Here is a 13604-nt window from a genome sequence, read left to right as displayed (position 1 = left end):
ATTTTATAGTGCACTTAGCATACAGGGTGTCCCAGAATTCCAGATAATGCCTGACACTGAACTTGAAAAATGGATGATTATTTGTAATACTGGAAAAGCTGGATATGGAAAGTAGATTGTTAGAAATTCAGGAAACTATTGTTAGTTAAGATTGATGGAGGTACCTATACTGGCTTTACTCTAGAACACATTTTATTATCCGCTAATTAATTAACATAAGTTCCAGACATCCTACTTAGGTAACCGCACACTTTCAGAGGCATACGTTTTGTGCAATTAACTTTTGCTCTTAATTGTTTAAAACCGCTCCTATTTCACCATTAGTCCGACTAAGTATTCTCGGTAATTCGAGGACATTTCTCTCCGTTAATTGAGTTCACGCCAGCGGACTTAATGAGATCCCCAGGCGGTCCCTCTGGGTCGTCGTCGTCGTCTTGGACCCGTCGCCGTTTCCCTGGCCAGTTTGTTAAGTCCCGCGGAACGACCTCTGCCACTCCGTTGTATTTCGCACGTCAGCCCCAGACCACGCCCATGAAAATATATATTTATATATATATATAAGACTATATTCCGACTCACATACGCGGCAGCGATTGTCCTTGAACTGTTTGCTGTCACTTAATCCTGTATCATATGGACTATAAAGGCATCTGCGGAGCTTTGGACCAACCAAGCGCCACATTATCAAGTAAACGAGCTAAATGTGCTGCTTGTGACACGTACAGTGGAAACTGGGAGGGAGGACAGCTTAAACTAACAATTCAAGGGGATCCTTAAAAAATTTCAAATGTAAATAGGGAAAACCAAAATATTAGTCAGGTGATTACTTAAATATGGACAAATATTTAAGTCCCTATTATAGGAGAGATTTTTAATTATATTTACAGATCGAAGAATATTATCAAAATAATTGTGTGTTAAAACCAATATAAGACCTTAAATCCTAAATTTCTTTGTTTTGGCTCCTTTTTTTTTATCGATTTATTGTGTGTTTTATAAGAACCACAATTGGGCAGTTATAAGAATTTATCGGACAAAATAAACTTGAAAATGGGTCAGTGGGTAAAAAATAAAATGAAATAATAATGCCTGTCGTTATAAAACCTATTTAGAGTGTTATACAATAACTTGTTGACTAGAAAAGTTTACACTAACAATTGAAAAATCTCGAAAATCAAAATTAACCACATTAAGCGGAATCGACAATAAATCTCCCATACTTAAAACCCATATAGGGCCCTAAAACGTGACTTATTCTTGGTTTTTGCTCCTTTTCTTTGTTTGTTGTTTGCAAGTTGCTAATTTAAAACACAAATTTCCCGTGCAATTTACGGTTTTTAGCACGCAGCTCTTTATGGTGATTTATATGGGGGGTACATATAGATTTGAATACAGATGTGTGGATATAGATATAAATGTAAATCAAATATGAGTGCGGGTAAAAGTCAAACACACCCACTTTAAAAGCCGATAATTAGCATGCACGATTGACCGTCCACTATGGGTGCTTACTATATATATTCCCCTGATAGGATCTGGAAAAGGACTGACCTTGACTGGGAGTCCAGCGGGAGGTGACAAATCAAACAGCTTTCGATTGCCATCGAGATATGATGAACATCGGTTGGTCAACAGCAAATGCTCAAATTCGCGTCGCACTTGAGTGGGTAAACAACTTGTAGTATTCCCCCCAAATGAATGCATCTTGTGCACACACAAATGTGGAATATATAGTTTATATTTACCCAGGGCACACACTACGATTTTATATATCGTCGCTATACAGAAATCGTACGTTCTGTGTTCCGTTGATAACAAACAAGAATAACAATTCAACTGTTTGTTCATTTCATCGCTTGCACCGCTAGATATGCACACACTCGAATGGATATAAAGATATATAGATATATCTAGCTACATATAGATGGGTACACACGTACGATATCCAAGTGCACTTTCCTACAGTCAACAAATTAATTCGTTGTAAGATCTGTTGAGAACCTGTGAGCAATTAATAATAATGTTTTTCTGAGGAGGCTTTTTGCGGGAAGAGAGAGGATGGTAATTGTAAATTTTGCTAATTGTGAATTTTTTATGTTTTCTCATACGGAAGTTGTAAGACTGTTTGTTTTGAGAAGCCAAGGTTCAACGAGTTGACAGGAGTGTTAAAAAACAGTAGGACTATTAAATTATTTGCTGGGATATTGCCAGGTTGTGAATGGTATACCTAACTTGAGAATGTTATATAACTGGGGGGAAACAGCTGGTAGGACTATTATGCTATTTTTAGTATATCACGCAGGATACACAACAACTGCCATTAGTTTATGTCCTTTATGCTTTCCATTGCGTGTGTAGAAGGCATTTTCCTGCCCTCCAGGCAGGCTTTTTCATTAAGCCTGACATTAACATTTCCATTTTTCATTCACTGTTCTGACAATTGTCTGTAAGCCACACTCCCCCTTCACTTATTTTGTATTATTCTTGCCAATGTCCTTGGCTCATAGGAAGAATGGGATGTAATCTTCGTTGTTTTCCAGCTAACTCTGCAATCTTTAAACCGCATCTTGGCCAGATGCCAAAAGTTAGGTTTAATAGCTGCCACCGACAAGCCCTCGAGCAACAAAATAGGCTCGTAAAATCTAATTAGCACCAACGCACAACCTGCCAAAATACGATCCCGAGACTCATTTGCATGATTTTCCAAGTCCAAGCCCACATCCCATTTCCATTGACGTCAGCAAGAGGGGCTAATAAATAACACATAGTCAAGGACCGAGAAGAGTGGAGCAGGGAGTGGGGAAGGTAAAAGGTCTGGCAAGATAAAAACCTTATAGCTTGACATTCCCCTCAGTTTGCCTTGTAATAATTGCACCTAATAATTGCCTAGTGATACGCAAACTTCTCGTAGGTACATACATTGTGGTAAACAGACAATATCAATAGAACAATATAGTGGTGATAGTATGGCTATTTGAAAAACAGTTCTTTTTATAGATTGGGTAAACAACTATCTAGTCAGGAGAATTCAGAATTTAACTACCATTTTTGTTAGGACCACTAATGGTATGTAATTTACCCATAGGCTAAAGACTTTCCCAATCTATTCTCTATTGCTGGCTTAAGTTCTTTCCTCCTTTTCTTTTCAACTTCTTTTTCGCTTCTACTTTCGTGACTTGTTTTTTGATAAATCGACTTCTTGTGACGTCAGCAAGTGCCTATAGAAGATTATTATTTCGTTTCGGGGCGCGTGAATCTCATTTGTTATGGTCCCCTGAAAGCCCCAGTAAGCACAAAAGAAAGTACGCAAGAAGATAACGAAATAATATATATATAAAATGGTCAGAAAGAATTCTATATATACACATTCGCTCGTTGAGCAACACTCAATGCCAGCGTTGGGTTAAAGATCAGCAGATAGTATAGATTCAATTGCGCGGAAAACCCAAGTCGAGCCCCTGTCGTTGGCCCCTTTCCACTTGCCACTTGCTGAGGGGGCTACTTCACCCGTTGGTTATGCAAAGAGCTGGAAATGTGAATCAGATGTCTGACTCCATTAGAACCGTAAACAGAAAGCCAACTAGCTGAAAAAACACCAGAGGTGCACTCAATATTTGAATTCCAGTCAGAGTAGGCATACACTGGTGAAAAAACCGCAATATCCTAGGTCGGAACAATTAGTTAGGAGCGTTCTCTTCTAAAATATTATGTTTCAGAATCCAATATCATCAGAACAGAGAATACATTCTTAAAGAACTAGGAATTCCTGTATATCTTAACCTTTGATCGTTTTTAAAACCCCTATTTTTGTATGCCCAAGATTAATGGGGTATACTTTATTATAAAGTTTTAATAGTTCAGTAATTTCTATTGATCGTTTTGTTAATATCCATAATCGATATTTATCATATCTTTCTATCTTTTCTATTAAGAACATAGGTCTTCAAAGTCAACTTGTTTACGTTTAATATTGTTTTTTCTTAACGTACCAAATGTATTGGTTAATATAGAAGCATTTTCTCTACGTGGCACACATAGTAGGAGTGTGCGCCCTTGTGTGTGAACTGCACTTGTTGCTGCGAGGAAGTCTTGACTCGACTGCCGGCTCATTTCATTTGCAAATTTCACCGGCTGCGAGCGATTGCACACGGCAAACACCGGCCACCGGGGAAGCTCCATGTGCACACTAGTCCGTATGACCACGTCCATTCGAAGTATATAGTATATATTGAATAATTATATAAGCCAAACGCGTGAGTCGAGTCAACGTTGAATCGCCACTGGATGACGAGTCATCCGTCCGCAGAGGGCGTCAAAGGTCTTCTCCGCCCAGGGATGTTTGTTCCTCGGCTTTTCTTTTCCCATTTTCTGTGGTCAACTCTATAGAGCTATGTACTTATGCGAAAAGTCTTGTGAAATCCAAGGGAATGACTCACGAAAAGTGGATCAGAATGTGAGGTGTTTGGCTTTAAGTTATGCATTAAGTTTCGTCTTCTGACTATTTTTGAACTGGTACAGAATTAATTATTGGCCACATGAGTCACTGATTTTGAATGCGGTTCTTAATGAGCTGTTCAGCAATAGTTTAATAAACTATAGTTTGTTGGTAAACTATTATTCTTGCTTTCGGCAAAACAAATTATAATACATAAACATTTTATGTTTTATTGATATTTGAATGGTTAATAATCAAGTTATTGACAGGTTAATATTAGCTGTTTATTTTCATTTTACATTTTTAATTCGTTGGGGCTCTATCCTTTGTTAAAATATTTTCAGTAGATTATATATCTCCTGAACTAAGTACGACAGTAATCAGCTTAATGGTATTTTTAGCTTACAAATTTGTTGTGTTTACTTAATTTAATTGAGCATGGAATGAGTTGGGTAAATGTATTAAAGCACAAACGTTAAAGAAAAGCTCTTCTTAGCATACATATATTATTTCATAACATATACCTACACTTATACGACGACAATACTTTTAAATCTTTGCATTTTGGTAGCGCAAGTTAAGATATAGGTTCCGATTTTCTGCTGCTGACTCGCCTGTCAGCGAAATGCAAACCTAGTCGGACATTCGAACTGAGTGGGATGCCAAAATCGCATTAGCCAAGAAGGAAAAACATGTAATTGGAGGACACTCTATATTCTACAGGGCGAGATGCAGCGGAAAATTCGCAACCCCTCAAGGTTCCGTTCGGATCGCTGCGGTTCCGTTTATGTTCTTTTCCCAACCCAAAACTAATTAACGGATGGCAACAGCGTGCAAAGTTCTGTTAAACGTGCGGGTTGCAAGTGACTGCGCTTCCGGTTGTAGTCGACTATACGTACTTACACTGCATTTGTTTAATTGCACGGCTCCAATGATGCGGAAACGGAAAAAAAACAGATAGTGGCGGGGATAGGGGTAAATATGTCCCGCCCACAAAAACTTGGACGAGCACTTGCTTCTCATCATTTGCACAAGTAATACGCAAGTGGAAATTAGTGACAGTTTTATGGGTTTGTTCTTGGAATTATGTACTATGTGTAAGTGGGGGGTCTGAAAATGCAAGGACATCTGTCGGGGGGTTTTGTGTATGTAGGAGCTTACAGCTAAGTCAAGAATTGTCCCCGCTACGAGGGTTCAAAGTTTTCAGAGAAGGTCATGACCCGTGTGCCTTTCGGCCAAGGATCTATTTATGGTCTAAGGGTAAATTCAAGGAAGGTGGGTTCAGCGACACGCTTGAAGGTCGCTGCGTGTGACAGTTCTATTCATTTTCAGGTGACAACTGCCCCTAGTCAAACAAAAACGAATCGATTAGATTGATAATTGTGAGTTAGTTGAGTGGCACTTTGTTTTGATAGCTAAGCGGGTTCAAGTAATAAAGTTATTGAAAGAGGGCACATATGACTCGAATTATAAAGCGATTAAAAGTCGTTTATGTAATGGCTGTACTTTAGAATGTTGTACGTTACATGAACTCAAAATTATATCTATTTAATCAGAAATCTAGTATATTGCTTTACTATTGAGTAAGCGAAAACCGAAGACCTCTGCTGACATGAAAACTACACTTTGGTTCTAAATTCAGACGTACGAAGATCAAGAACGTTGCCCTTAAAACGGTTATATCATCCAACTGCTCGTATTTGGAATGCCTTTCCCCAGCCCCTTTCCCCTCTCGAAATCCGTGGACAAGTTCAAATATTTGCCCTGAAATCTCCGTCCCGCCCGAGCCTCCTGTTTTGCAGCTGAATCATCGGGTTATCTGCTTTCAGCGCAAACAGGCAAACAAAAGTCAGCACAAAAACAAGCCAGAGTTAAAGCCAAATGCGAAATTGGAGGAGGCTAAAAACAAAAATACGAGCCACAAAAAAAGAATCTACTTAAATCGCACACCTTAGCACATCCGTCAGAATGTTACCCACATGACCGGTGCATGGCGATACAGAAGGGAATCGGGGGAATGCTCGATACTTATTTACACATATCCAATATCCAATCACGTTCAAGGTAAATGATGACCGAATTTCGCGCAAACTTAACTGCGATGCAGAACCAAAATATAAAAAAGCAGGCATAGTGTATTGTTTACAGTTACTCAGCCCACTAAAGATAAATTAAGCATACGCCCCATGGGCGGTTAAACAATTTGCTTGCACCTTTTTGGCCTTTATTTATGGTTGACTGTCAATCACATCAACTTTGCGATAGGCCCAACGCAAACAAACACAGTCCTTATCAGAAAAAAGAACACCCGTAGTATTTCCTTATCGCCAGGGCTTGTCTAGTGGGGGTCTGCCTGATAATTAGGTATTTTAAAATTTTGCACTCTCTAATCAAAGTTCTTTTGCGCACACACTTGACCTAAATGCGCAATTGTTGGGACCTAAAGACTTTTGGAACCTACTGTATAGCACATAGCCGAATACCAGGGGGTAAGCATTATATTTTTTCAAGGGGATTAAGCTTAAAAAGGAGACTTTTATAACAGTAATTATATTTTGCTTTGATTCTGGAAGAAAAACCACATGGACTAATTTGTTATATAAACACGATTCTTAAGAGGGGTTTACCTCCCTTAGATACGCCATTGACGTACTTATGTACATATATAGTATAGTATTACGTTCCCTCTATATACTTTCACTTTCGTTACGCGCATGCGTAATAAACGGAGCCTAAGGGGGAAAGTCTGAAAGGAAGTTGACCCCGACCGACGTTTCTATTTCAGCCATATTTTCGGCATATCACGTTTCAAAATATTGCATACTTAGAAGGGCATTCTGATCCTTATGGCGGAAATGCGTTCTTAATGGGTTCCAAGTAGAAATTTCCTGAACTGGCCGAGAAAGTTTTTTCACTTTTGAGTGATTTATGGACGAGTTATGTGTATGCCCTTGAGATGCCCCCATCTGAATTAGTGGTGGTAATCCAGTCGTATTTGCTAATGGATTACACATGGTCGAGTGTTGGCTGCACTGAACCGGGGGAAATGGTTCAATTCATGCTTTCACTCTCGCTTTTTGCTTTTACGTACTTAGATTTCAAGGACGCGCGAAGAGCCCCACTGTTGGTGGGGTGCAGCCTCTCTTACTCTCTCTCTTTCTCTCTCTTTGGCACTTGTTCAGCAGCACGTGCACCGTTTGTTCTTTTCATTCTCATTCTTCTTTTGGATTTTAAGCCGAGCGGTTGTGTGCGTAACAGTGTTCGTGTGTTTGAGTGCGTAGGCGGCCGGCCGTATATATGTATGTGCGTACATACTTACGCCTGTGTACATATATATATATATAGAATTTTGCATTATTTATACAAATTTGATTGGCGGTAAATAAGTGGGTGACTTAACCTCAATTGAACCGGCTGCTCTCTTTGCGTACTTTGTTCTACGACTGGCCTTATAAATTGCATAAATTTTGATACAAATTGTGAAATATTCGCCTGAAAGGGGCACTTGAGAAAGTTAATCAATATTCCTCAGTGTTCTGCCTGCCTTTCTACATATTTTCCATCTTTCCCATTTGTTTTTATCAGTGCGCCTTCTCCTCTTTCTTCATTTGAAATCGCTGGCCGTGTTGTTATTGTTGCGTTGATAATAAAAATAGAACTTAACTTTATTTTTCTGTGCTTTGCTTTGGCATGCTTCTTAATTGCCCCGCCCCCTACTCCCACTCCCTCCTCTTCCCCTCCCTCTCCTGCGTTTGTTGTTTGTTTTTACACTCGGCGATAAAGATAAAGGCCGTTTATTTAAATCAAGCATACGATTTGAGTGATCATGTGCGCGTGTGCTTGTTAGTGTGTGCAGAGTGAACGATTTATAAAGCTATCAGCGCGCTTTTCTCGAGCAGATGCAACTCGTATTTATTGCATTATAAAATAATTTAATTACCCAAGAGGGGTTGACAGCCAGACGAAAACCGCAAGAGCAATGGGCCTAGAAAGAGAGCAGTCTAGAGCGAAGAGAGGAGTGGGAGAATGTGGGATTAAGTCAGCCAGGCGACAAGTTTTTCATTATTTTGCAGTGCGAACCTTGAAGTTCTGAAATCTAAATATACAAAATTGCTATATCAATTCTTTAAGATTAGATTGTGAGACCCCCAAATAAAAATTGCTCGAAATCAATTGGGCCCATGTATGTACTATCATTCGAGTATATTTCCAAAGGTCAAGTTGTTGTGTTACAAACTGGCTTTTGCCATCTCATATTTCCCCGAATCTATGTATTTAAAGGAGTCAAATGCTTATATAAAATTTCCGGAAAGTGTATTTGGATCAATAAAGTTTTAATATTAAAAAAGTCCTTAAATCGGTTTGAAATTACATTTAACTTATGCAAAAAACTACTCAAAACTCTAAAAATCGTTATTTTGCCATTAAGAAATTGAGAGTTTTTTGTGTGCTCTCATGGCATTGAACTCTACAAACTTTTGTCGCCTGGGTCGCTGAACTTACCTAGAAAACTGACCCTGAGCGCAGGTTGCAGTCCGTGCAGGCGACAAATGTGTCGCAAGTGCTCTCTGTGGCAATCGATCGATTAGGAATTTTTTTTTATTTACCCACCGCAATTCGCAACAATGACAACCAGGCAGAAAATTAATGAATTGAAATAAATAAAATTAAAGCTATGCGCGCATTGACTCCGCCTTGCTGTTATTGTTGCAGTTGCCATTGTGGGTGGTGTGGTGAACTTGCTCAAGTGCATTCATCACTCAATATTTGTTGCTGCAAACGTTGTTTCTTGTCTTTTTTTTGTTCGATTACAGCCAATAATGTGGCGACAAAATGTGTTTAAAAATGTTAAAAATAAACAATCGCGTCGTGGCAAACAAAAAGCAACAGAAAGAACAAATAAAACGAGGCGATGTGTGCAGCTTTGACTTAATTTCAGTGCGTTCAACCTAGGAGCAAGCGAGACGGACAATCGCAGAAAGAGAGATGCAGAGCAAAAGCTCTCGAACAAGTGCATAGATAGTGGGCGGCAAAAAGAGAGCAAGAGAGTGATGTGATGTGATTTTTATTTACAGTTGAAGGATTATTATGTGACTTTTACAAGGCGAGACAGAGACGGCGACAGGGGATCGCAGTGTTTACTTTAACCAAATTGACAAGTGCAACAACAACAATAACAACTGTTTTACACTGCGTTGCAAAAGTGTAACAACAACCTAGAACTATAAACAATAAAACACAAAACTGACAACAGAGTGAAAGCAACGGCCCAAAAATGCATGGAATCACACACCTGTACCGCCAGCATGCCGTGGAAAAACAGCTGAGCGGCGGCGAGAGTTGGTCCCGCCAGATTTACCCGAGCTATGGTAGCAGTGCCGATGCCTCCTCGCAGGGCAGTCGCCTCTACAGTGTGGACTCCTCCAGTAGCTCCAGCTCCAATTCCAACAACTCTGGGGGCGGGGGAGGAGGTGGAGGAGCATCTGGTGGTGGCGAGAATCTGGGAGGGGTCACCGGAAGCGCCTACGCCCAGTGGCAGAGCGATCGCCACTCGCTGCCGCAGGCCGTGCCCGATGCGCCAAGGTCGCTGGCCAACCACCACTACCGCAACTCGCCCACCCACCACGCCCACAGCCAGCAGCAACCACAGCCCACCAGCGGCAGTCTCAAGCGGACGCCCTCCTCGAAGCGCAGCTTCCTGGAACGATCTCACAGTCCGGCTATTTATGGCGTGAGTATAACTCCCCCGACAAGGATTCAAACCGATCGATAATGTAGATATAGTGCTCAGAAGAAGCAGGGATTTGTTAATCAGTATAGAATTGGGTCACGTTTATAAAAAGCAAGAAAATATATATTAAGAATTACACACTGCTTGCACAACCAACCTTAAAGCACCTTATATTATTTGTTTACTCGTGTGAAAAATTAAGATCAGTGGTTTGGGAGGTGTGGTTTCTAAGATCAATGACATTAATGATTAGTATTCCATTTTATAATTAAATTGACTGCTCAATTAATTGAAAAACCCGCCTATTTTAATATTTTCTCGGCACAATGTGTTTTAATTAAAAGAAGAAACCAAACAAAGACTTTTTCAAGACGAATGTGTAAGAAGTTAAAAAACATAAATTTTAAAAGTTGTTTTGATAGAAATTAGATAGTGTTGCGAGCAAGAAATGTAAATTTCAAAAGGTGAATACAGTTTAGTTCGACTCGGAATCGGTTTGCATCTCCCAAAGCTGCACTTTTTCAAGAAAAAGTTGATCCTAACTTAAAAAACCTTGCAGAGCATGCGTCGTAGTGCAGGTCCTGACTTTGGCTCCCCGCCACCCACAGCGCCCGCGGGTGGGGGCGGCTACTTCCCCCACGATCTCGACGACATTTACGAGAGCCAGGCGGACCATCAGTATTTCACCCACACGGGTGCCAGCGGACAGCAACAGCAAAGGCCCACAGCCATCTCGATCTTTCACCGAGTGAGCGCCGCCCATACCTCGCTGGATGACTATGTCTTGCCTGGGGAATCCTCACGCCAGTCGATGAACAGCACAGACAGCGGAGTGAGCAACGGACCCTTCAATCGCCAGCGCTTCGACAACTCGTCCTTTGCCAAAAGCCTCAGCATCGACGAGCAGGAGCAGCAGCACTCGCCCCACAAGGAAGGTCACGGCAAGCACGGAAAGCACCACCACCACCATCATCACCACCACCATTCGATCCACGAGCTGGTGAAGCACTTTGGCAAGAAGATGCACCTGTGGCCAAGGAAGCACCATGACGCCCAGAGTGTTTGCACGTCGCCGCAGAACGATCCTCAGGAGAACTTCCGTACCAGATCCAAGAGTTTGGATGTGAACACGCTTAGTCGCCCCAATCGCATTCTGGATGACTGGGGGGCAACCTACAAGATCTACGATCGCATAGTCAAAGAAGGTAAAGGGTTGTGGGAGGGGTTACTTTCTCTTACTGGTACTTGCTGTTCAATTAGGTCTAGCCATATATTCTTTGACTTGTTCCATTAGAAACTTGTACTTACTATGATTCGAATACCCTTCCAGGTGCTCATATGCGTCGTGCCTCAGCGGATTTGGAGAAACGCCGTGCTTCAGTTGGCGCCGCCGGTCGAGGGCTGCGGGGGGATGGTACGCTGGATCCACACCATGCAGCCATCCTCTTCAGAGACTCCAGAGGGGTAAGTTTCCAGCTTTTAGTGAAGATTATGTCACATTATTTATTTTAACTAAATCTAGTGAACTTGATAAATCGAAAAGTCAACAAAAATTATCTTCCTAGTTATACGTAATAGTGTATCACCTAACAAATATCATCTACGCCTTAAGAAGTTAATTTTCCCGACTAAAAGTTGGAAATATATCATCATCTTGCTATCTCGCAAATATTTTCCCTTTCCATTTTTCTTTCGTTATCGTCTTAAAAGGCAATCTAGTCGACTCGGTTATTCAAAGCTATTAATAGCTAAAAATACGCTTCTGTATATTCCCCCTTTTCTCTTAGACTTCTACTGCATGACTCCCCTTTTTTTGTTTACCCCATTCAGTTCACTTCACCTTGACATTTCTGATTTACTCTGTTACCAGTTGAGAAATGCGTTTTCCCAGCTGCTTATATAATTTCCTCAAGGTCGTGTGCAATGATGTACGCATAAGTATTATATCTATCCTGTTAGCACTTGAAATTTAAGAACAAGGGGCTATTCTTCATGTATTTTTTCATCGAAGAATGGTAGTGAATTTAAACTCACATAGTCCCTCAGGTTTTTGCATTTTTATTGCATACTTTGAGGATTACGAATGAACTACATCTCATGTAGACTACATGTAGAATACCACTTGGCGTATTAAACCTGCTTATTACGTATACGTAGTGTATCTGCGATAACTCTGATTAGACTTGCCATCAAAGATCCATACTAGCAATTGCAATTTAACCGATTGTTGGTGAAACAAACTCAAAGTAATGAATCACCGTATATTGAAAACCAGAAATCATGATGATGGTTAATTTTTTTCACTCACTTTGTCATCGACGTAGAATTAGTTGAAAAATTACCTTTTCCTGGTTTATTTCGCCCCCACCTATGTATGTATGTAAAATACAAGGTCTCATAATCGGCCTAATGGCCATTATAAACATAGTGTTATTATATTGTTAGTCTGTTGTTATTGTTTACTTCGCACTCCGCAACGTGGTCACCCATGAAAACTGGTTTAGCTCGATAGATAGAATCATGTGCCAAGTATTTTGTTTTCGATTGCATATGCCTGGGAATTCTTTGCTAATTCTTTCTAACTTTTCTGTATTCTGACGTCAGTGGCTTGGGCTTTCACCGTCGAATTCTTTTTGCCTTTGATTTGTTGTTGGTTATTGGATGTACGTATCCGCTAATGATGATGATTAATTAGGCAAGTACTCTTTTCATGTCAGGCTTTTCTCACTATTCTCCTGACCGCTCTTTCTCTCTCTCTTTCTCTTTAGCAAGGCCACAATCTTGCAGTACCGTTTGTTTTACTTATCGCTTAAACAAAACAACAAATGTACACAGAAGCTCTTTGCTTTTTCGATGCGTATTTTTCTCAGTTGACTCAACGAGTGGATTCGCTTTGAGTCGAGCACTTGATGCGCTTCTTCTTTCTTTTCCGCCTGCAGTGGCCTTCTTGAGCTGTTTGCCTGTGTGGGTGCAAGTGGGTCTCTCTCGTCGACCCCTCTCTTTCACTTCACATATGCCCTTCTCTGTCTATGGACCGTTTGTTTGCTTTAACGATTTAACGATCAAGTCGAAAAGGAAATAAACGAGCGCCATTCCTCTGATACCCTTTTTCATCCGGTTAACTAGGCATTAGCGATTCTTCGCTCGTTTTGGCCGCTCTTTCGAAGAAACCCCACAGGGAGAGGCAGCGAACAGATAAGCAAAGCAAACAAGGTGTAAGAAGTGAACCGTTGGACAAATAAAAAGTTTATTTTTGATGCAGCCAACCCAGTTTTTTATTGCACTCGCAAAATAATGTGTCTCATAAAAATAAAATTTATTCGTCACATTCTAAAATATTTTAAAGAAAGGGGTGATGCATGAATAGAGCAAAAGCTTTATTTTTTCTAATAGATACGAGGTGTTTACAAATTTAAAACACGTCTTTGGATGAAAACT

General features: G+C 40.4%; 1 protein-coding gene and 1 long non-coding RNA gene across 7 annotated transcripts in view; both read left to right on the top strand.

Moving 5' to 3' along the window:
• SNF4Agamma (SNF4/AMP-activated protein kinase gamma subunit) overlaps window positions 1-13604 on the top strand; it is a 71909-nt gene that overhangs the window by 49598 nt on the left and 8707 nt on the right. For 5 of the 6 annotated variants that reach the window (XM_036816735.3, XM_070995716.1, XM_036816734.3 and 2 more), the window contains one exon: window positions 11497-11630. In XM_036816735.3, the coding sequence (XP_036672630.3) occupies window positions 11497-11630 (134 nt within the window). Of the gene's footprint in view, window positions 1-9510; window positions 10167-10725; window positions 11372-11496; window positions 11631-13604 lie in introns of all 6 variants that reach the window. The other variant, XM_036816736.3, reaches the window with a different exon arrangement.
• On the top strand, window positions 7667-9582 carry LOC139352925 (uncharacterized). Its single transcript, XR_011603971.1, has 2 exons — window positions 7667-7734; window positions 9375-9582. It is a non-coding gene; the product is annotated as an uncharacterized lncRNA (long non-coding RNA).

The sequence above is a fragment of the Drosophila suzukii genome, chromosome 3 (genome assembly GCF_043229965.1).
Source record: "Drosophila suzukii chromosome 3, CBGP_Dsuzu_IsoJpt1.0, whole genome shotgun sequence".
In the NCBI taxonomy this organism is placed as follows: domain Eukaryota; kingdom Metazoa; phylum Arthropoda; class Insecta; order Diptera; family Drosophilidae; genus Drosophila; species Drosophila suzukii.
Note: the sequence above shows the minus strand (reverse complement) of the source record. Positions and strands in the feature narration are given on the sequence as shown.